At 38.5% G+C, this 25,283-nt stretch overlaps 1 protein-coding gene across 1 annotated transcript in view; it reads right to left on the reverse strand.

Moving 5' to 3' along the window:
- TBK1 (TANK binding kinase 1) overlaps positions 1 to 24,152 on the reverse strand; it is a 43,960-nt gene extending 19,808 nt beyond the window's left edge. Inside the window, exons 1-8 of the mRNA XM_015094769.4 lie at positions 24,079 to 24,152; positions 21,539 to 21,656; positions 16,657 to 16,797; positions 13,639 to 13,768; positions 11,197 to 11,378; positions 6,233 to 6,393; positions 3,258 to 3,368; positions 321 to 500 (exon numbers count right to left, since the gene is read on the reverse strand). Coding sequence (XP_014950255.1) covers positions 321 to 500; positions 3,258 to 3,368; positions 6,233 to 6,393; positions 11,197 to 11,378; positions 13,639 to 13,768; positions 16,657 to 16,797; positions 21,539 to 21,625 — 992 coding nt within the window. The 5' untranslated portion in view covers positions 21,626 to 21,656; positions 24,079 to 24,152. The remainder of the gene's footprint in view (positions 1 to 320; positions 501 to 3,257; positions 3,369 to 6,232; positions 6,394 to 11,196; positions 11,379 to 13,638; positions 13,769 to 16,656; positions 16,798 to 21,538; positions 21,657 to 24,078) is intronic.
- Between the last annotated feature and the right edge of the window lie 1,131 nt (positions 24,153 to 25,283).

Raw genomic sequence — 25,283 nt, forward strand, 5'->3', positions numbered from 1 at the left:
CCTGGCTCATTTATTAGTAAATGCTAATTGCAGTTATGTGGTTAAGTAATTTGAAAGAAGGCACATAAAGGAAAATAGTCTTGTAAAATTTGTAGTTTAAGAACAAGTTAGCTTACTTGTAAATTTTAGAAAATTAATCCTTTTACTTCAAAGATAAATGAAAAGTAATTTACTAAGCACTCAAATATTTTCTAACACTTTCTACCCAAAAATGGGTACATCTGATGAAGCTGAAGCATCTATTTCTTCACCTGATTTGTGAAGATACATAACTATTATATAACATCATGATATAGGAAAAAATATAAAGAGGTACTTACGTATTATAGCCATGAATATAAATTTTATGAGCTGTCATTTGTTGTAGTGAAAAAACATGAACTATCATCCGGTGAAGTATATCACTAGTTTCTGCAAAAAACTGGTCAAAACCCCAACACTTTTCCTGATCTGCCTCAAGGATGTTTGCAAGAACAGGAGTAAGCAGAACTTGAAGACCCCTAAAATAGTATTGAAAAGAGTTACAGGAAGAATCTAAGTACAAAATCATAATATTTATCAACAAATCAAAGGAACTGTTATTACTATTATCAGATAAGATTAATTTAAAATCATAAAAAATCTACCAACTTTTTGGAAAGCCAGGTGACCTTGATTTAATATTACTTGTCAATGAACCAGGGGTTATGGTATTTTTATGTTGGCTTTTACATGTTATTTTCTTTGATTTTCTCCTTCCCTAGTTTTCTCACTTTTCCAAACATCCTAACATTGTATATACATGGCTATCCAGGTGAGATCAGTTGACTGGAACCCTGTGGTCATGAGGATAATGGTTTAACTTCAGGGTCATGAATGTCCTTTTAATATGTCACTCCAACACCTAATTTTTTATGCTGAATTCATATGCCTTTTGTAGCACACTTCTTCAAGAAGGAAAATCACTATAATCATTTAGCAATCAATTAATGCCAATTAAACTAAGAATAATCTTTGACTGTGTTAGTCGCTCAGTCTTGTCCGACTCTGGGCTACATGGATTGTAGCCCGCCAGGCTCCTCTGTCCATAGAATTCTCCAGTAAGAATACTGGAGTGGATTGTCATTTCCTTCTCCAGAGGATCTTCCTGACCCAGGGACTGAATTTGAGGTCTCCTGCATTGCAGGTGGATGCTTTACCATCTGAGCTACTAGGGAAGCCTCCAATCTTTGACTAATAAAAATTAAAAAAAAAAAAAAAAGAATGGAAGGAACTTAATTCTTTCTCATGCACTACCTGAATTTTCAAATACGTTTAAATAGACTCACTTATGGGATTTCAAGTCATCTTAAAAATATATTCTTGACTACATGACAATGAAATAATTGTCTGTTAACAGTTTTTAAGGTGTGTGTACTCAGCATGTGCATGCTCAGTCGTGTCCGACTCTTTGCAACTCCACATACTGTAGCCCACCAGACTCTGTCCGTGGAATTTTCCAGGCAAGAATATTCAAGTGGGTTGCCATTTCCTTCTCTGGGGAATCTTTCCAACCCAGGGATCAAACCCAGGTCTTTCGCCGCATCTCCTGCATTGCAGGTGGATTCTTTATTGCTGAGCCACCGGGAAAGCCCACCACGTCTTGACAACAATCTGAATCTGAGGATTCGGTGGAGCTCTGAGTTACATACACACATGAACTTTGAATTACAACGTCAATCTATTTTTCACTTATATCTGTCTTCACTCACAGCTGAGTTAGGTTTGTCTCACTGGCTGTCTAGTCTTGACTAATACATACGAGAAAGAAGATGGTTATCTTTTTTCTGTAGTTCTTACATTTTTGGTAATTGTTTTCATTGTTGATTGTTAGTACTCAAAGTCCTTAGTATTTAAAAAAATCATATAACATACTTTGATACCTAAGCAATTTTTATTAAAAAAATTTATAACTTAGTGTACTGAAGAATAATTTAGACAGATAAGGCCTACTATCCTCCTGAAATATGCAATCTATAGTTCAGACTGCCAAAACACTGTATGAATGTCAGCAATATAGTTAAACATTAAACACAGAGTGCTCATTTCCTGACCCCTTTAAATTTTATCAGTTTTGCCCAAGATTTCCAAAATGGGTACTTTTCTAAATCAAAATTTAACACAGATCACTATTATAACATTGAATTTCTGCTCTCCAATAAAGTGACTTTCTTTTGGTAATTCTAGTTGCATGACACAATTTAGTTTTGGAGACTTTTAACACACAAAAATGAAACTGTCAGGCCAGTGGTTTTCAAGAATGATTTCAGCACTGGAACTATTGGTTTAAATGAGTTTTCACAGATATTAACACATAAAATGACAGGACATATTTCATTAACTTGTGGTATATATATTATATACGTACAGTCTAAATAAATATTTGAATAAACATATTTATTTACTTATATGTTGAAAGTAATACAAAAAGCACCCACAGATTCTAACAGGCATTAAACCAATAGAACATAATCTATGTATGTTCACTTGTGGATTATACAATCCCCACAGTCAAGAAAAATGGAAAGTAACTCAGTAATTACAAATTCTAAATACTGATGATTGTCTTGGCTTTATTTCCAGAGTAAAATCTAAAATAATTTACTCTCAAATTAGCACAACTTTGTAAATCAAATATACGTCAATAAAAAAAGATACAACAGAAAAAAAAATTTACTCTCTACTTTTAATTTCCTTTACCTTAAATTTCTCTCTGTGATAACAGGATTCATGTATAATTTGAGTTCTGGCTGCTATATTAAGACCCATATGAACTTTTGAAATGCTGGAAAAAGCAGTAGAAAACTGTTATTTCTCACCTTTTGAATAATATGATTACTTTTTGAAAATGAGGGTAATATTAGACTTCTTCAATGTTTGTTTCTTAGAACTCTAGTTATTCCTATCTGTACCACTATCTGTGCTCTGTTATAATGAAGGTCAGCACAAGAGACACCAAAGTCCTAAGCTGGAACCCCACACTGGACACAATTCTAAGACCAGTGATTAGCAATCTGAAAAATTTATGAATGCTCTATGTCTTAAAAGAGATCTGGCAAAATTATTTACATAGACTCAAATCAATCTTTACATTGCCACAAAGAAAAAAATTACAAATCAAGGCATGCTTTAATAACATCTACTGAAAAATTAAGAACAAAACTACACTTAAGTATTGGTGACTTCAATCAACAAAGATCCCAACATCAAAGAGAACAGGGTACATACACTATTCTTACCGAGAAAGACTACAAGAAACAGGCATGTCTCCACTCCAGTCAATTGGTCCATTTTCTGCTTTCTGTACTCCAGATATTGCACCAGAAGGCTTTCCAGTAATTATTTTATACCTTGGGAGGAATAAAAGCAGATTAAAATAAGCAGTTTGTTACTGCAGAGCCTATCAAAGGGGTCTGCAAAAATACTTCCTCAGTTGCACCTACAATTATCTACTAGACAAAATTTTGCGACTGATGTTCACAGGATCCATAAAACAATCAAAACACTTTGAATCTGACTGACTGAAGTAGAATAGTGGCTGTATGATTATTTTACATATGCCATAATTAATTTTCATTTGGGCTCTCAGAGTGCCATGTAACAGCATCTTGATGTTCACAACAAAAATATTCATTTTTCCATCTGAAACAATTGAGCAAACACAAAAAAAGTTATGTTACAGAAAGTTATGTTCTCTAGACCAGGAAAAAGGCATCTAATCCCTCTTACTCATCTTATCCAAAGGCACAGTCAACTGGACCATGAAATTACTACAGAAAGAACAGTAGCTTTCTTTAAAAAAAAGAGATAAAACTATACATACCACAGTATCAGAAAGTTTTTGCATGCTGAGAAAATATATACACATTACAGGATTAGATGTGTGTAGCAAAATTAAAAGCCAAACTTAATCTGTTTCTTGATGATGCTGATAAAAATAAAGATGAATTCAAGAAAGAGATGCATGAAGAAATGAAAGAATACTAATAATGATGGAGGTGGGGCAATGAAAGCAGCCTTAAAGGTGTCAGCCCTTTCTAACACAAAATCTGAAATTAGGAGAGAAATAGAGATTCATGCCTTCAAGATGAAAATGTAAATCATAACACATCAGAATCTTATATAAGTTTATAGACAGTATTTCTCACAATTTTTTGATTTGTTTAATGTCTACATGAATGTGCTCTGAGCAGATTAACATACTCTTTAAAAAAGTGGAAGAAACCAGAACAACTAATCTGAGCTGCTTGCTGTTACTTCAGTAGAGGCAGCCAGGATTTGGGCACTAAGAGACTTTTCAAAGAAGGAAATTAATGTGAAAAATAAGTTGCATTCATGTGAGAAGGATCAGACTGTGGAGAAGTTAAGTAGAGATATGTGAGAATAATGCAAGAAGAGATGTGAATAGAATGAATGGCAGAATTCTTAATTAAGGTAATGCTTATAAACTCTTGAAAAAACTTATTTTGTTAAGATACATATCTAAATACATTTATTAACATGTAAATAAGATTCTGAGGGATCAACACTCCTATAACGTGAGAGGAATACATCACTCAATAGTCAAGGAAAACAACCCTTATTATTTCTTAAAGTGCTTCTGAACATTCATTAGCATCAATGTTCATAAAAAGTTTAGTTTCTGTGCAATTAAAGAAAAAAATTCTTGTAATGGTACTAGAATGTGCCAGGTATTCCCAGTTGTTTATGAGTCATGTTTTCTTTACTAAAGAGCATCACACTTTTATTTAACCCATTCTTAGTGCAGCAATACATGCTGATACTGCTTTAAAACACCTATGACAGCAAAGCATGATTAACTGTTGGGCACACTTTATGTTTAATGAGGAAAGACAGAACCTGACTCTAAGTCTTCATTAACGAAGAGATTTTATAAAAAGGACACTGCTGTAAAATGGCCTCAAGATGATGCTATACCAAAATCAGTACACTAATGGATAACTTCTTCCCACAAATATATATGCTCTCCTTGCTGGAAAACATTCAGGTTTTAGCAAAAGTCATGGTATCAGCAGAACTAGTTTTACCTCCTCAAACAAACAAAAGAAAAAATATGTTCCTAATTTTCTAAGACTAAAGATTGTATGTTTACACTCGGGATTATTACTTATAAAGTGTTACTTATAAAGTCGGTCATGTCTGACTCTTTGTGACCCCACGGACTGTTGCCCAGCAGGTTCCCCTGTCCATGGAATTTTTCAGGCAAGAATACTGGAGTGGGTGGCCATTTCTTCCTCCAGGGAATTTTTCCCACCCAGGGATCGAACCTGGGTCTCCTGCACTGCAGGCAGATTCTTTACCATCTGAGCCACCAGGGAAGCTCCACTTATAAAAGGCAGGGTCAAATATATAAAGATTTTGAGAAGAACGTCAAAATCTAAAAGAACAGTTGAACACATTAAGGCTGTCAAGTGAGTTATACTTCACTGAACCGAATAACATTCATAACCTCACCTTATAGTTTTACGTGTACAGAGGTTGGCTGTTTCTCATGAGGCAAGATCAAACACTAATTTCTTTCAAAATAGAAAGATGTGCAGCCAATGTACAAATGAGTTTTATAATAAATCTGACATCTAACAATCCACCCCTTTTTTCTTCCATTATTTGGTTTATAACAGTGACTTCATATATAGTAATAATTTCCTAGTAACTATGGCAGTTGCATAAATGTATAATGTACTGGTAAAACGCATTCAACAGAATGTTTTGGACTGAAACAGCAACACTAGAAAAGTAATATTACATTAAATGTTATTTTTGAAATAGTTAAAGAAATTGGGTCAGTTCACATTTCTTTTTGATCCACTAATTCTATTGGTGGTTCTATTACTTCATGCAAGTATTTTTAAATTTTTTTAGTGATATGGAGGAAAAAAACTAATAAGCACACAAAAAGGACTAAATAGTGCTGAAAGAAATTTCAGAAGGCACAATATTTTTAATATGGACCGAAGACTGGATGGACCAAATATGGATGCCATTTATACTTTGTACATAAGATAGTTAAACACAGTATGAAACAGTATCTCTATACATTTTTATAGGGTTGTACTCTTACTAAAAAATCAAACAGTATAAAATATCAGAAATGATGGCTAGATCAATAGTGTACCTCTCTAACATGATGAAATAAAGTAAGACATATACATTTAAAAATTTATTTCTAATTTTAAATGGAGAAATCACTTACATCACTTCCTTATTCCTACGTGGCCCTTCAAATGGTCTAAATGGCAGTGATCCAGTAGCTGCATGGTAAAACGTTACCCCAATGCTCCAAAGATCCACAGTTGCTCCGTATTTCTTCTGATGATCTTTTCTTAGCACTGCTCTCTCATACATATCAGGATGCTTTAAAAAGAAAAGAAAAAGCTACTAACATGTTCTATGAAATACATTACACAAAGATGGGTATTCAATGTCTGGAAATTCTATTTTCCTAATAATTTCACTTTCAAGCTGAAAAGACTATTTCCCATCTTCCTCTCTCTCCTCAAACCTTCAATACCACCTCCTTCAACCCTCAATTTTGATGACCTCACTTCATACTACAGTCAGAAAATGGAAGCATCAGAGATCAACTCTCCTTTATATCTTTTACCAAAAGCCGATCTACCTGAATCTGTGTTCAGAACCAGTTACAATGGAACTGCTCTTATCAAAGGCTTAACTTTTCCACCTGTGCTGTACCAAGTTGCTTCAGTCGTGTCTGACTCTTTGCACTCCCATGGACTGTAGCCTGCCAGGTCCCTCTGTGCATGGGATTCTCCAGTCAAGAATACTGGAGTGGGTTGCCATTTCCTTCTCCAGGGGATCTTCCTGATCCAGGGATTAAACCCACATCTCTTATGTCTCTTGCACCGGCAGGAGGGTTCTCTACCACTAGCACCACCTCTGTGCTGTGGGGCCCATATCATCTCATCAGTTCTAGAAATCAATTCTTGAAACTATCCCTTTTATTTTATGCATCATTTCCCCCCTTTCTATTGGCTCATTTCTTTCAGCTTACACACATGCTTTCATACCTCCCATTAAAAAAAACCCAAATTGACCTTACAACCTCTTCGAGCTATCACTCAATTTTCTGCTTCCCTCCATAGCAAAATTCAAAACAGCTGTCCACACTGACAACTGCCTTACTTCTTCATCTCCTATTCAGGCCTATGGCATTAAATGTTACCTATATCCTTTACCTTTCCAAACCATTTCTTGTCCTGAGTTCTGGATTCATGTATCCTACTGTTTTTTCAAATGTCGAAAAGGAAGCTTAAACTTAAGGTATCAAAAACAGACTCCTGGTCTTCTGACTCAAACCTTCTAATCTTTACCCTTTAAGTAAATGGTACCATTCTGACTCAAACCTTCTAATCTCTTCCTTCTAATCTTTACCCTTTAAGTAAATGGTACCATCATCCACCCAGTTGCTCATACCCAAAACATAACAGGCAGCCTCAATTCCTTTCCCTCATACCTCACATGCAATCCATGTGAGCAAGTCATAAGGGCTCTGCGATGAAAACTAAATTTCTAGAATGAATTCAGAGGACTAGCCTGATTGGCTATGTTGGAGGATACAGCAACTCAGGTAAGTAGCTGGTCTGATGTTCACCACATGGTCCTTAAGCACAGAAGACACTATGATACAGTTGTGAAGAACAGATGGAATTTATAGGGCGTGGCTTAGGAGATTACAGATCCAGACAGAGATTCTTATGGACATTAAGCTCTGCAAAGGACAGCCAGAGGTCATACACTTAGCCTCCGTGACACTGTCTTTATGTAAATTACATGCTGTATATCAAGGTTTTTGGTAGATAAACCTATAAGAGTGTACTCTGGACCAGAGCAGAGTGATCTCCCAAACGATACCAAACTAAAACAATGCCTTATGACACTGTGGTATGTGGCAGCGGCCCAAGGGACTGGGATAACACTGCTGGGAGGGTGTCTCTCCTGAAATGATGTGGTTTATGAATTCATCTCTCGAAGGGTCACAAGCTCTGGATTATTTTTGGGGGGATGGATGGGACTTTTTTGGGAAATACATTTTAATGAGAAATTAGAAGAGGTGACAAGCATGAGGGGCTTAAGACGTATGTCCAAACATGGCTACCAGATATACAGGGTCTGAGTGATTTTGCTGATTCTTTGGCATAGTACATAAGGCATTATTGTCTCAAGAAGCATGAGCCAGACCTCTGTCCTAGCAGAAGGTTCTTACTTTATCAATGGTGCTGTGAAGAGGCCAAGAGTACCTGGACATGCCTGATCTTCAAAGAACATGAGGCTGCCAACCTGGGAAGAGCAGATACAGCGATTCTAGAAGGAGACAAAGCGGGACCTCCTCAAAAGGTGCACTAAGATACCTCCTAAATAGCACAGCTGGAAGGCCTTCCCTAGGCTGAGAATGGCCTGCTGCATGCTGCTCTGACACAGCTGGGTCCACAGGTGCTCTCCTGAACGTGCAACTTGTGTTTGCACAGGGAATACCATTACTGTGCTTGGGCCCCTGCATCTGGGACGGGAGCATAAGGACAAACCTACTCTGAGTTCTCAGGTTAAATCGGGTTGGCCAAAAAGTTCATTTGAGTTTTCCTGCACTATCTTATGGAAAAACCCGAATGAACTTTTTGGGTAATTCATATTAAGAAAGCCATCATATTAAAAACAGTAGAAGAAAAAATGCTGGTGCTTCCTTTGGTCTTTAACACATAAAAAGGAGAAGATTCAACATCTGGTCCGGGAATTCCAAAATGAGGAAAGTCTTCATTTAAATATAGAAATATTTCTAGACTGGTGAGTTTCAGGCTGTGTGTGTCTCATATCATAACTGCTGGTGTAATCTATTAGAAAAGAGAGTTGGGAATAACCTGACATAGGAAAACAGACTACAGTAAAATTTCAGCCAAGAGATCAGCATGGACTTGGAAGTTAGTTTACTTAATGTTGTGTTCCTTCCATTTTACAAGTCTGTTGGTGGCAGAGGCTAAATTGTGGTCTTCGGAGACTACGTGAAAGACTGACAGTAGGTAATAGGGATCACCCTCACAAAGGCTAGTATGGTACTGCCATTGTTTCTTTCGATCACCAGAGTCATTGGGAAGGGCTGCTGGAATTTAGTGGGCAGAGACCAGAGACGAGAGACATCCTGTTGAACATGAAACAGCTCTGAAAAACAAGCTTCTGACTTCCTGCACGACTTCTGAATATCCTGCCAGATATTTGTGCAGCTAAGAAGTCTGTTTATAAAGATCTCACTTCATTTTATATGTAAAGTGTATTTTTGAATATAAAGTAAACAGTATTTTTGTAGCTATAGGAATGCAGCATACATAAATCTACTTTGTTAAGTTAAAAACTTTATCAAGAATTCTTCAGTGCTTTGGAAAATGATGTCAGTAACAACATAAGACTTACGATATTATGACTCACCAATTCAATATACAGGTTATCACTGCATGTGCACTGGAGGTAACATTATACACAGGTACAGGCATCTAATTATTTCAGTTGTTTGCTAGTGAAATTGATAGTAAACTTTTACATATTAAGTATCTATGATTTTATTATATTTTCCTTTATATTATCATTAAGATACTACGTTCTTCCTTTAATTAGGTATACTGGTTGATTATATTATCTAGGAATTTCATTTCAAGATACTGAAAAGAATATTGTAAAACATTTATTATTAACAGGGGGTGATCATATAGGGTAGAAACCACTGTGTGCTCTGCTTGGCTTCTGCTTACTTCTCCAATTCTTATCACCTGCCTTTGCACTAAGTCCGGCTATTCTGTCATCCCTTCTGTTTCTCAAACATCCAAGGTCATTTCTGTTTTTAGGCCTTTGTAGTTGCTTATAATGCTGTTTTCCCCCCAAATCTTTGCATGGCTTGCTTGTTTTCATCATTAAAGTATCAGTTGACTTAGGATTGAAAGGAAGCTTTCCCCAGCTTATCTTTCTTCTGTTTTGTTACCTTATTGTCTTTCTAACACTTTAATCATCCGAATTTATCTTATTTACTTGTCTACTGCCCTCACTAGATTGTAGGTTCCACAGGAGCAGAAATCATGTACTTCCGGTACACCACAGAAGTCTCAATTTCTACAACAATGCTTGGTACATAAATAGCTGTTGGATGAATATAATCCCTTTTTTTTTTTTTTTTTTTTTTTTGCGGCACTACACAGCAGGATCTTAATTCCCCGACTAGGGACTAAACCTGTGCCCCTGCACCCTAAGTGTGAAGTCTTAACCACTGGACTGTCAGAGAAGTCCCCATTTTTAAGTACTCTTAACAAAAGATTATCAAAATACAACTGCAGATTAATTAGTGGTTACATTTTGATAGAACAAGTTAAGATACCTTAATGCATGCCAGAGTTAGAACAATCTGAATAAAGTTATAGGGGCACCTTGACTTTATTCAAATTATAAAATTATAATCGCAGAATCCAATTGGAAAAAAGTCACAGAATCTAAGACTTTTAAAATAAAACTCAGAGCCATAACCAATTAGTGACAGCTATATATTATAAACTTTCTGATTACATATTAAATGTACTTATTTTTAAGTGCCTTTCTTAAGTGTTTCAAATATTTACTAACTTCACACAAGCACATCTACATAAGCTGTTTCAACCACGGAGCTTTTCTAGTTTTCTAGTATTTCAAGTTAGATCTTTTAGAGGCATTTCATTTTTTGTGTGTGTTTCTAACAGTGGTTCTTTTCATCTTTCAGTAACCAGCCTCCCTGAAGAGAGTCTTCTTCAGAATTATAATGAAGTTTGCTCTACAGGGAACAGTATTATAACAAGCTTGTAATATATTAACTGCTCTGATCCAAATAAGGAAGCGTTTACTAGCTAGATGCTTCTAGAGTATACAGATAGTTCTTTAACATAGATGCATAACATTAGTAAAATTATCTAAGAGTATTATAAAACTTACAAGAATTTTTTTTTAACAGAAAACACCACCCTTAGAAACCAATACCTAATTCCACATTACATACCATATTCATTAGAATAGAAAATTTAGTTTTTGCCATAAGAGTTAAGACATTTTATAGAGTGATCTGGTTGACCAACAACCCATATTTATAATATATCCAGCTTCTTAAAATAAAATTATTAGTGATGCATGACTTACCAAATATTCTTCTGTGCCATACAGAGAAACAAACTGCTCATCATCTTCTAATTCTCTAGCTGCACCAAAATCTGTGAGTTTGTACACAGACTGTCCGTCTTCCCCTATCACACGCATGATATTTCCTGGCTTGATATCACGGTGAACTATGCCATTCTCTCGGAGATGATTCATTCCACCCACTTCAACAATAAATATAAAACAAAGGAAAACATAAGTAGGTATGTGTGTGCATCAGACTCACTAATGAACATTAATATATTCTTATTCACTCAATGTAAGTTTTTACATAAGTTGGTCCAAAGTCATTTTAATCAAAGAAGCAATAGATTATACTTGCTGCTAAGTCACTTCAGTAATGTCCGACTCTGTGAAACCCCATAGATGGCAGCCTACCAGGCTCCCCTGTCCCTAGGATTCTCCAGGCAACAACACTGGAGTGGGTTGCCATTTCCTTCTCCAATGCATGAAAGTGAAAAGTGAAAGGGAAGTTGCTCAGTCGTGTCCAACCCTCAGCCACCCCATGGACTGCAGCCTTCCAGGCTCTTCTGTCCATGGGATTTTCCAGGCAAGAGTACTGGAGTGGGGTGCCATTGCCTTCTCCAAAGTTATACTTAGATTTTGTATTTCATGTTTGAGTAATGAGAAATTTTAGAAGGACAGGGATCAATATGGTCTAAAGGAAGAGTCCAGTCTCTCTTAAATACTGTCAAGAAAATGGAACACAATGATCTTAAGCCGATGACTTCCTGAATTACTTTTTGTTATATACCTGTGGGCCGTCTACCTAAACCCAAGAACACAGATTCCCAAGAAAAATAATCTTTCACCATAATTTAAATTTTTACTTTGGGGAAAAAAATTCCACAAAATAGTAAACTGGACTCAATACATAATATAGTAAAAAAAATTAATAGAAATTGCTGAAATTAAGCTGTTTGGGCTGACATGAAGTGTCATAGAATGATAGTCTGAACCATTTGTTTGACACCTGATAGATGAATGTCCAAGCATGACATATAAAAATAAGTTTAAAGATATCAACATTCAATTATGGAAACTCAGGACTACCAGTATACTTAGGAAGGGATCAATTACCTACCCCTTCTATTTGACTAAACAGGCTGCAGCATATATGGCTTCTCCTTCATTCTACCCTCACCTAAGTAGTCTCCACTGCTTCCAGTATCAATTTCAAGAATTCCCACTAACCTCATACTTATAACACTGGGCTCTTCCTATTCTTCAAATACTGATTCATTTCTTTCCAAGAAGATATTATTCCCGGTGGCTGCGATATTCTTTTTTATTTTTAATAACAGGTTTATTGAGATAAAATTCACATAACATAAAACTCACTTTTTTAAAGTATACCATTCAGCAGTTTTCAGTATAGAGCCATTGAGTACACAAACCATCACCACCAATTTCAGAACATTTCCATTATGCAGAAAGAACTCCCACATCTACTGGCAGTCACTCCTTGACTCCGCTCTCCTCTCAAAGCCTTGACCACCATTACTCTGCTTTCTGTCTCTAGGGATCTGCCTATTCTGAACATTTCACATAAATGCAAGCATACAAATATTGTTGCCTCTTGTGTCTGGTGTTTTTCACTAAGCATAATTTTTCAAGGTGCATCCATGTTACAGCATGTACCACTACTTCATTCTTGTTACAAACAAATAATACTTCACTGTATGTACCCCATTTATCTATTCACCAGTTGGTGAATACTGGGCTTCCTTTTTTTGTTGTTGCTATTATTGTAAATACTGGTACACAAGTTTTTGTGTGGAAATATTTTAAATTCTTTTAGATAAACACCTAGTAATGGAACTGATAAGTCATATAGTAATTGTTTAACTTTCTGAAGAACTGTCCATCTACTGTGCAAAGTGCCTGCACTTCTTTTTACAATACCACCAACAGTATACGGGGGTTTCAATTTCTCTACATCCTTACCAACGCTTGTTTTGTTTTGTCTTTTTGATTTTAGCCATCCTAGTGGGTATGTAGTGGCACCTCTTTACGGTTTTGATTTGCATTTTCTTAATGCATAATGATCTTTTTATATATTTGTTGGTCACCTGCGTATTTTCTTTGGAGAAATGTCTACCAAATCCTTTACCAATTTTTAAATTGGGTTGTCTCTTTATTGTTGACTTGTTGGTATAAAAATTCCTTATCAGACATCTGATTTGTAAATATTTTCTCTCATTCTGAGTTGTCTTTTTACTTGACGCTGTCCTTTGGACACACACAAGTTAACGTTGATGAAATTTATCTACCTTTTTCTTATTGTACTTGTGCTTTTGATATCATATCTAAGAAAGCACTCCGTAAAAGTCTTTAGCTTTGAATGTAAGAAATTTTTAAAAATTCTTATGTCATTAAATTATATTTACACACATATATAATCATATAAATAAATAAACATACCCACATCTCGCAAAACAATTAGAAACTCAGACTCTGGTAGTCCATAGGCATTAGATGGTTCTTCTAAAACAGTGTATAAACTCCCACATGGGCAAAATTCCATAATAAGTACTTTATGTCTTGTTGTTGTCTGGAAAAAAAAAAATCACTGAGTGGGGAAATCCAAAAAATAAATTTTCAATATATGCCAATACTCATCTGATTTCATTTAAAAGTTGGATTTGCTACAATAATGAAGGTAGTTTGAACTGCTTTTTACCTAGGGCTTGTTAAATATTTGTTGACTGTACAGATGAGAGTTAACACTTTCCAAAATTAATATTAAAATTGGATTTGTCTTTAAAGACAAACCACAGTAAAAGCTGGCTAAATCTAATTAGAAAATCACTGCTACAATGTTATAATGGATCTTTCAAAATTGTTTAATTTCTAATACATAATAGTACATTTAGGATATTAGCTTTTTTAATGAATCTCTTAAAACACTTGAGTTCTTGTGACAAACACTTTCACTACTTTTACTTCAAAGAAGGGAGTTTTAGCTTTTTAGGGGGGCAGTACAATGTGGCATGTGGGATCTTAGTTTCCCAATAAGGGACTCAACCTGTGCCCCAGGCAGTGGAAGCCCAGAGCCTAAGCACTGGACTGCCAGAGAGTTCCCTGAATTTTAGCCTTAAAAACAAATAGGTAGCAGAATAATTGAGTGGTCCCCTTGGAGCAAAGTTCTAGTCAGCTCATAGGAATCTGAGCTGCTGAACTGTTTTAAACCATGATTTTAATGTACCATTGATTATAAGATATACCATCAATTTAACAATAGCTTTATAGAGGAAAAAAAAAAGAAGTATCACCAACTTACAAATACACATTGATTATAACATAATGCCCATTTCAGAAACTTGAAAATGTGAATGAATCTTAAATACAGTAGTCATTATCATTTTTACTTTCTTCCTTTTATAATTTTTTTCTATATATCCCCAAAATAAATCTATAAAATATTTTAAAAACTTATTTACTATTGAGTAGTATGAAAGAAATAATTTTAAAAGAAAAAAGCTGTTCCTTTTAAATAATGAAATAACTGAGTTTTGAGGAGCTGAAAATTTGAGAAATATCTCTAAATTCATCACCGAGATAATTATGTTTATATTTGGTATATTTCCTTTCAGTCTTTTTTTCTATGTAACGAATCACATTATAGACACATAACACTTTTATACCATACTGTATTTATCAAGATCATACTGCATATATATTTTTAATACTGATTTTCTCACAAAACATTATATATAAGCATGCTCCCAGGTGACTGAAATTTTGTTAAATATTTCTTTTTATTACTGTTTTACCACTGTACAGTACAGAACTAATTTTAGCTAGAGAGGTCTAGCGCTTGCCCTTGGCTACTGGGAGCTGATTCAACAGGCCTCTAGAATGTCCTATCTTCTAAAGTGTTTCTATCTGGGGGCTTTGGCCACGTGACAGTCTAAAAATGTGATTTATGATGGGGATCTTAGGACGTGCACTTCAGTTTCGACTTCTGGAGGCTAAGGAATTAGCCAGAACCCACAGGAAGCGTTGGAGACTAAAGTTTGGCCATGCAGAGTATGTGACTGAGCCTCAGTAAAAACTGCACACCAAAGGCTTGGGTGAGCTTACAGGATTGACAATACTCTGTGTGTACGGTCATATCATACATCAATGCCAGGAGGATAATGTATCCTTGTGGAAAGGAAGATTCATGTTTGGAACCCTCCTATATTCTTCTATGGCCCTATGGATCTCTTCCTTTGGCTAGTTCTAATTTATATCCTTTTGCTTTGCTAAGATACCAACTTGTAAGTAGAGTTGACCATTGAACAAAGCAGGGGTCAGGGGGTGCTGACCTTCCATGCAGTAGGAAATCTACATGTAAGTTTACAGTCAACCCCCTGTATCTGTGGTTCCATATCTGCAGATTCAACCAGTCTCAGATTGTGTAGTACTGTAGTACATATTTAGTGGAAAAAAATTCACATTATTATTGGTGGACCCGTGCAGTTCAAACCTGTGCAGTTTGAGGGTCAACTGTATAGTGCCTTCCTGAGTTCTGTGAGTCATTCAACATTCTAGCAAATTATCAAATCTGAGGGCAGTCAAGGGAAGCCCCAAATTTGTAGCCAGCTGGTCTTAAGGGAAGATGGCCCTGGGGACTCCTGAACTTGCAGCCCGTGTCTGAATGAGCAGTCTGGTGGAGACTTTTCTGACTGCACAGTCTGCCAAACTCCTTTGTGGCTCGTGTAAGAAGTCTTCAACAGACTTGGCAGTCCAGAGGGGTACGCTTTTAATCTTCAGTATCGCTAACTCTGGCTAACTATCCATCAAACATTCTAATTTATTTAACCATTCTTTATTATAAACAGGACAGCAATGAATATCTTTGTGCATAAAATTATAGTTTATATTTCTGATTACTTTCTAAGAAGTAATCATTAAAAATGAAATCACTGATATAAGGAGTATAAACTGCCAAATTGTTTTTCAAAAGGTGTGATTTGATTACCCATAATAATGAGATTTCTATTTTTCTAAAGACATTTTTATTTTCACTGTTTCCCACTAAAACCAATTCTATCTTTGACAACTGGATTCATATATCACTCTGGATTCCAAAGATTTTTATTCTTTATAAAGGCTTCCTTGCATTGTTTGACTTTTTCCTTATCTAATTATGTCAATTTAACTTCACTTAGCTTTTGCTTTTAGTAATAATACTGGTAACTACATTGTGTATTCTTTTATTACTTATACTACTTTTTCTGATTCCATGAGACTTTCCATTGTTATATTCCATTCCAGTCCAACATCTTTCACTGTTATATCTGTTTCTGAGAATAAATATTTGATGGTATGAGCCCTAATTTTCAGCATTAAAAAACCCACTCTTTATAAAACAATTTTTATGTTAGATTACTTCTCCTGAATTGTATTAACAACAATAAACATGACAGGATTAACTAAAGCTTGATGACTTACCTCTTCTTCAATAGCAAATAATTTGACAATGTTTTTGTGATTCAGTTTTTTTAACACTTCAAATTCTCTCATTTGAACATCCACTGGACGAAGGAAGCTTATGTTATTAAAGACTTTGATAGCAAATAAGTCACCAGTTTTCTAAGAAAAGGAGAGAAGGCTTTTATTTACTTATAAAGAAAATAAAAAAGGTAGCATTAGAACTAGATACAGCAATTTATCTTTTTTGTAGAACACCCTGAGTATTTTTAAGCAGTGGTAGTTTGTACTAGGACTCCTGATCTTTTTTTTTTAAGCTAAAATATGTTAATCAACTGCTCAATATTTATTTCAAATTGTATGCTTTGGAATGTAGAAAAGGCTATTTTCTTTCATATTATAAATAAAGCTTCCATTGTGATACATGTGGCAAAGACAGTCAACAGCACTAAAGGCAAACATGTATTTTGAATGAGAAATAGAAAGTGAAACTCACAAGGTTTCTCTGGGAACTAATAATTTTAAACTAATCAAAGCAGGAAGAGAAGGATTATAAAGATTCTATTCCACATATGAAATTTTTAGTAAGAATCTCAAAGTAAGGCAATTAACTGTTAAGACTCCCTAGCTGGATAAAATGTGTGTGTGTGGAAGTAGAGGAGTTAAAAGAGTAAGGTTAGAGCACACCCTTCTTGCTGGATTGCACCGTGGCTGCTGCTGGGGACTTTCTGCAACTTTACCTAGATGACTAGGGCAGGATGCTGCTTCCCCCATCATTTCTAAAGGATCAAAGGCATTTCCTTTCCTCCACCAAAACAGCTGCAGTAGCCCAACTCTCACTCTCTCAGGGCACACTGAAGTACATCAAACACAGAATTACAAAGCACAGCCGAAACTGGGACGGCATCTTAGAAGTACAAAACACATGCTTCATTCCAGGTAAACAGCACATTCTCATGGTCTTCACAGAACTAACCTTAAAGGCTCTCCTGCAGACCCTCTCACCACTTTCCAATCACTGAGGCCAGATTCTCTGAGTTTAACCTTGCTTTTCCCACAACCCAAGGCTGAACCCGCCTACAGTTGGTGGAAAGCTCGTCTCCTCTGCGAGCTTGGGGTTCAAGCATGCCTTATGTAAAGCTTTCTCACGGCTCTCTATCTTTGAGGACCCTGCGCTTTTCCTGTTTTGAAGCCCCCTCTACAGCTTCTCATGCAGATTAACCACCTATGGAACCACCTACAGCTTGTCACCCTCCTCCCCTCACCTTAGAATTTCATGATCTTCTGAAGACCACTGAGCTGTCTCACAAGCCTAGTCTTAAGTGCACTCTGTGGAGACCATTATCTGTGTGATGAGATCACTCCTCCCTTTCTCCCGTGCTCCCTCCACACCAAATACACGTATATTCTTTCCAGAGGAAAAGACCCACTGACTGTTTTCAGACAGAATGAAAATGGAACAATTTAACCAGGATTCATTCACACTGTTTTACCATTTGGTAAGAACACTGTCAAATCTATTGCCACCCAACAGAGAGATTTTTCTTGAGGACCCTTGTCTTAAACTTAAGTCTGAAATGTGGAGAATCCTGAGAGAGGAGCAAGCAGGGGAAGTAACACAATGCTGCCATGTGCCCACTGTGACCAAGGCCAGTGCTTTCCACTCCTCTGTGGTCTACCACATACCCGAGCCCACCGGGACACGTGGCAGCATGGCCCAGTTTCCCTCTATTCAACTGCACTGTCACCTATCAGTCACTGTCCTTATGTCAAAGCACTACGAATAATGTTCAGAGATTCACGAGTACACGTATATACAACATGCAGGTCAACATGTCCTTCCGACAGCTCTCCCCTCTTTAACTGCACCTAGCTATCACAGGCATACATACTCATCCACACACAGTAGCAGCTCCAGGCAACTTAATGAAAAAGAGACAAAGTAAGTAGGTAATAAACTTTGTATGGGGCTTCCCTGGTGGCTCAGACAGTAAAGAATCTGCCTGCAATGCAGGAGACCTGGGTTTGATCCCCGGGTTGGGAAGATTGCCTGGAGAAGGGAATGGCTACCTCCTCCAGTATTCTTGCCCGGAGAAACCCATGGACAGAGGAGCCTGGCAGGCTACAGTCTATGGGGTCACAGAGTTGGACAGGAGCAACTGAGCAACTAACACTTCACTTTCATATTTTGTATAGGGCCTCCTGGTAGCTTCGTGGTAAAGAATTTGCCTGCCAATGCAGGGGACATGAGTTCAGTCCCTGGATTGGGAAGATCCCCTGGAGAAGGAAATGGCAACCCACTACAGTATTCTTGCCTAGGAAATCTCATGGACAGAGGAGCTTGGTGGGTTACAGTCCATGAGGTCATAAACAGTTGGACACGACTTAGCAACTAGTCAATAACAACAACAAATACTTTGAATAACAAATAGTAAACTTAGGGACCTGGTCACTCCCGGCAATAACATAAAAAGGGTTTAGCTAATACAATTAAAGATCTTTAAACAAGCAGTAATTAAGGGCAAGCAGGATTTTGGGGGTATAGTCCAACTGATGTCACTGAGAACAAAATATGGTTTCTCAAAACACATTTTGAATACTAAAGTAGATGTTGGCAATATTATAAGTCAATTCTTATGCCTCTCAAATCCTTATTTGAGGTTTTTGAACTCTATTGGATAAAGAACATTTTTACTTCCTTTGAAGAACTTCAGGTCGTGTTAGGGTAGTCTACTGTAGTTTGTTCTCATTCATTCACTCTTTCAGTCACCAAGCATTTATACTACCTACTAAAAGTAAGTACTAACACGAAGGACTGGATATCTAAGTAAGGAAGAAGGAAGTGAAGTGAAGTCGCTTAGTCGTGTCCGACTCTTTGCGACCCCGTGGACTGTAGCCCACTAGGCTCCTCTGTCCATGGGATTCTCCAGGCAAGAGTACTGGAGTGGGGTGCCATTTCCTTCTCCAGGGGATCTTCCAGACCCAGGGATCGAACCCAGGTCTCTCACATCGTAGGCAGATGCTTTAACCTCTGAGCCACCAGGGAAGCCCCAAGGAAGAAGGAAAGGCACTAGTAAATAGAGATATTTTGGCTCAGACAGTAAAGTGTCTGCCCGCAATGCGGGAGACCTGGGTTCAATCCCTGGGTCGGGAAGATCCCCTGGAGAAGGAGATGGCAACCCATTCCAGTACTCTTGGCTGGAAAATTCCATGGACAGAGGAGCCTTATAAGCTACAGTCCACAGGATCACAAAGAGTCAGGCACGACTGAGCGACATCACGTCACTTCACTAGCCTCAGGCACTTGAAATATGCCTCCTCCGGTTCCTATCACTACTGAATACCTGTCACTCCCTCAGTTGCTAATTTATGTTCCTTCCAATGTCACCTTGCTACTGAACCTAAAACTCTTCGTGCACAGGAACTATACTTAAATCATTAAAATTTTGATGATTTTAATAAATTCTGTGGCTAAAATCACTAGGTCCACTCAAAGTGTCTGACATATACCAGGTGATTATCAAAGTCTGATAAGTTAATTTGGTCACAGGAAGACACAGGGTCAGATGTGTCTCACTGCTAAATTCAGTGCTGCCACCCGTTTTCTCTTCTTGGCACTCTGCACAAAACAAAAACAACTTCTAGAGCAGGAATATCCAAGGCTGATCACTATGAATCTGATCAAGGACTGAAACGTGCGGATAATTCTAAAAACTGGAGGTGGAAAAAAAGCTAAAAACTGTATGACACTTCTGATTCACTCCCTAAGCGCCACAGAGGAAACAGCACCCCTCTGTGAACACTTATTTCATTGTCACCGACAGAACTGACTGGTGGTCGGTCTCAAGGCTACAGAAAAATATATAGAAACTCCTCCTTACTAAAGCGTTTTGAGCTCCTGGGCTGAATTCTTAGTGCTGAAAAACTAGTGGATGATTGTTTGCATCATAAAAGGATGTTTTTATTCTATTATTTTTCCAGCTTCCTTTCCAGAACAGAAATTTTAATGATTTTAAATTTCTTCATTTTTAAATGACTTTAATTATCTTTCATTTCATTCTCCAGTACAGGAGCTGACATAGAGTCCTTTTGGTTCCTGAAATGCCTCTGGGATTAGCCCTTTTATTCTACTGCCCCTTGCACTAACAGGGCTTCCCTGGTGGCTCAGACGGTAAAGCATCTGCCTGCAATGCCGGAGACCCGGGTTCTATTCCTGGGTTGGGAAGATCCTCTGGAGAAGGAAATGGCAGTCCACTCAAGTACTATTGTCTGGAAAATCCCATGGACAGAGGAGCCTGGTAGGCTACAGTCCATGATGCCGTAAAGAATCAGACACGACTGAGCGACTTCACTTTCACTTGCACTAACAAGTTCTGATTACCTCATACTAGGATATAGCCCCACACTGCTATAAACCTGGGCTCCTTGTTGATCACTTCACTTCACACCAATCTACTCTGCAGAACGCTGGTTTACTTCAAGGGCAAGAAGCCTTACCACAGCTCAGCAGAATCATCTGAGGGAATCAACTTTCCCTCAGAAGTTCCCATCTGCTCCTCACCACGCCTCCCTCTACTGGCTCCTACCCCAAATCACCACTGCACTGAACTCTGTCAGAGAGATCACTCTCTACCGCAGGAGGACCAGGTGGAGGAGAGAGCCAAAAGGCCAACACTAATGCTCGCTAGTTCCTTTTTTCGTGCAACCTTCTGTTTTTCTCCTCTCCCCAGCACATGACCTCTGCTACCACGAGGTAGATAGCACTGCCTCTGACATCAGCAATACCTTAAATAACCACAAAAACGCACACTCTCTTTAGACAAAATAATCAAACCCACCAAGCGTAAGCGTGCATCTCAGAAAACTACACATACAGTGCTTTCACAGAATTCTCCATACCAACCTTATGTCTTCCACGAAAGACATTTGCAGTAGCTCCTTGGCCTAAAACATCAGATAAAAGCCACAGATGATTAGAAGTGCTCTGCATCTTGGCGTGGTCAGGCGATCCTCCTGTTACACTAAGAGAAAAGAAAAAAAAATTGCACGCTTGTTTTAAGGGAATAATACATTTAAGAAACAAATGTTAGCTACTTTTAGTCTCAAGAAAGAGCACCTATATTTACTGCTAAACTGAAGTGTACAAACAGTCCAATAAAAATCTAACTTTCCAGCAATATTAAAGATTAAAATGCTGTGTGGGCTCTGAAAAAGCTTTAACCAATGACATCTCATATATTCAGTTTAATTCACTTATTCACAGGGCTGGAAAAAATATCTATTCTCCTTCTAATTTTTTCTCTGTCAATGAAAGTGATATCTACCTCCTTAAAATGCTTTGAGAGATTAATCACTGATGCATCATATTTTAAAGTGTTTTAAATAAAATAAGGTAAAATACAACAGAAATATAGAAAAAAATAACTTTGTTTCTTTCAGGTGCAAGGCAACACGAAGGAAAACAATTGTTACCACTACATAACCTTTCCTAATTTAAAATTTCCTCTACCTGGAGCCTGACAACCAGGATTCAAAAGAGACCTTTCAGCCACAAATTCTGAAATTAACTTAAGGATAGTTTTTCCAACCTCCAAATATATAAATACACACATACTAAGTGTATATTAACAAGTCTTAAAAAATAAGCAGGGGAGACTACGCACGTTTAGAGGCAAGAAATATATGGAAAAATCTCTGTACCTTTTGCTCAATTTTGCAGTGAACTTAAAACGGCTCTAAAAAAATTAAGTCTATTAAAAAAAAATAACCCTACCCTTGTCCTTCAATATTGTAAAACTGGGTATCTATAAGGATATTGTAAATATTTGTGCTCCATGATGGAGTAAAAATGAGGTATGCTAAAAGCATAAACACTTGTTCCACCATGCCAGTCTAAACCTGGTGTGATGTCACATTTAATCTTAACATCCTTTCACAGTAAGTCAGAGACAGATATTCGGGAATGAACTAATGAGTGAATGAATTAATTCAGGAATTAATGAATGAATTAATAAGTAGGGTTAAGAACACAAAGAATAGGGTAATATCGTCCAAACTTCAACAATCTTTGATATACTAAGATACATGAAGATAATTTTACCATCTAATTCAGATAAATAATTTTATATACAGTAATTTATGGGAAATAAGCAGTAAAAATAAGATTGTTTTCAAAATATGAAATACATTTATCAGCTACTGATATAATAAAATTCTCAAATATCTTTTCAATAATACCTTCAAGTATTTCTCAAGAATGAAAAGCTTCCCTAATTAATGTAACTTTGCTGCTTGAGCTAACTATAACTGACAAATAATATCATTAGGTACCTATGTAAATCTAATGGGTAATAGAAAACATATTGATCAGCTAAGATATGGTGCTCTCTATATGTAGATATTAAACTAAGGTGTCACAATGATTGGGGAAATGCCTTTTCAAACTATCTACCAATTACCCCACAACAACAACATGCTAAAACATGACTCAGCACACCTAGAAGGTGCTTGCTGTATCTTTTCAAAATTCTGACACAACATAAGCAGGCACTCAACAAGTACGAGATTGGTGATCCTGCCTTAAGTCTACTTCCTTATATCGTCCAAAATGAAAGTTACCATTTGTCCATAGATAAAACCGGCTTGGTGACGCCGCATATGGACAAAGTTCCAGGATTTCCAAACTCTACCACTACGTGAATCATTTATTAAATATAACATTCAGCGTTCTACAGCGAAAAAAGCCGGGCTTCGGTTACGCACTGACAATTATTGGGGAGAACTTGTTTTGAGGACACCTATTGAAAACACCCGGGAAACGGGCTGGAAAATACACTCGTAAGCCATTTCCCAAAGGAAACGTTTGGGAATTTGCATTACATGTATGCACATTAAAAACGTCTTCGGCTTCTAGCTTCCGGTGAGCCAACCCCTGCTGTTTTCATTAAAACCCTAATAACACGTCTTCTTAATCATCTGGAAAATCAGAACGATCGCGTTCACGCTCGGAAAGAAGGGAGAAAGCAGCCAGTCTAACTCCTAGGGAAAGGGGCATGGATGCCCGCCTGCCCGGGCGGCCAGGGCCCAACCTCAGTAACGGATACATCCTCTTTCTCGGTGCCCGACGACACCAGACCCGTGAAGGCCCGGGTCAAAGGGCCGGCCATGGGGCGAAGAGTCCAGACGCATCGGACCGGCCCGCGCGACCATTCCGGCCGGCTTCGCACGCCCCGGACACCAGGGAGGCGGCGTCCGCCCAGCCAGGGTCGGGGAGGGCTCGGCCTCGGGTCCCGCTAGGCTCTTCGGGTCGCCCGCCCCGCCTCCGCCCTGACTCAGCACCCCAGTTTCCCACGGGGGCGGGATTGCTTCTCGCGGGCCATGCCTGCCTCCGCAGCCCGTGCCCCACGCGTTTGCAGCCCCTCCGCCCGAGCCGTCCCGGCTTACCTTGTCTGGTCTCCGCCACTCCACCACCAGCGGGCTCCCGCGGCCTCCCTGCGGCTCAGGCCACTTCCGGCTTCGCAAGCCCTGGACAGAGGTCACGTGACCGACGGCCGGCGTGCGGATGCGCGTGCGCACCCCCGCCGGATCGGCCTGGGCCTCAGCCTCCCGCCGCCAAGGCTGCTCGCACGGCTGGCTCCGCGATTTTCTGTGACGAGGAGCCAGGAGGCTGGGTGGGTGTCTAAGTCCGACCCAGTCCACATCCACCGCCTGTCTCCCGCTTACTCTGAGGGTAAAGCTGGAGAGCCCTGCGCGGTGAGCACAAGAATTCAGATTCCCACGCGGCAAATCCTGCCGCGTCCCCCAGTGCAGTGATGGTGGGTCAGACAGATAGGGACCGATGATTACAAATATCTAATAATCACAGCTGTGCAGAATACTGACACGTGCGAGGCCATCGCTTCAGGGATAGATTAGTACGTATTTTAAAGAAGACCACGTTGGCTGCAGGGGAGCCAGATTATTGAATGTAAACAAGCTCATTTAATTCCATGTTTTTGGATGGTATTTTGGGTTTCCCGGCTTCCCTGGCGGCTCAGAGGTTAAAGCGTCTGCCTCCAACGCGAGAGACCCGGGTTCGATCCCTGGGTCGGGAAGATCCCCTGGAAAAGAAAATGGTAACCCACTCCAGTATTCTTGCCTGGAGAATCCCATGGACGGAGAAGCCTGGTGGGCTACAGTCCACGGGGTCGCAGAGTCGGACACGACTGAGCGACTTCACTCACTTTCGGGCTTCCCTGGTGGCTCAGACAGTAAAGTGTCTGCCTGCAACGCGGAAGACCCAGGTTCGATCCCTGGATCGGGAAGATACCCTAGAGCAGGAAATGGCAACCCACTCCAGTACTCTTGCTTTGGAAGACGACAATAGTGGAGAATCTAGGGACTATAATCAGGTGACCTGCAATATTTGTGCCGCTGAGAGCTCAAGCGGCTATTCCCTAGAGATCCTCTGGCCCACTGACAGCACTGCAACCTTTCTCAGCACTAGAGGCTCAAGAGACTTCTGCTGCTGAGGGATAAATTCCGGAGGGAAGGAGGAAGGCTGGAGTCCTTTCCAGGTGAGAACTACAGGAGCCAGGAGTGAAAGAAGGAAACTATGGCAGAGTGTTTTAAAAGCAGAGGCTTTTGAATGGAGCTGACCTGGATTGCAG

The sequence above is a fragment of the Ovis aries genome, chromosome 3, assembly GCF_016772045.2.
Source record: "Ovis aries strain OAR_USU_Benz2616 breed Rambouillet chromosome 3, ARS-UI_Ramb_v3.0, whole genome shotgun sequence".
Lineage (NCBI taxonomy): Eukaryota > Metazoa > Chordata > Mammalia > Artiodactyla > Bovidae > Ovis > Ovis aries.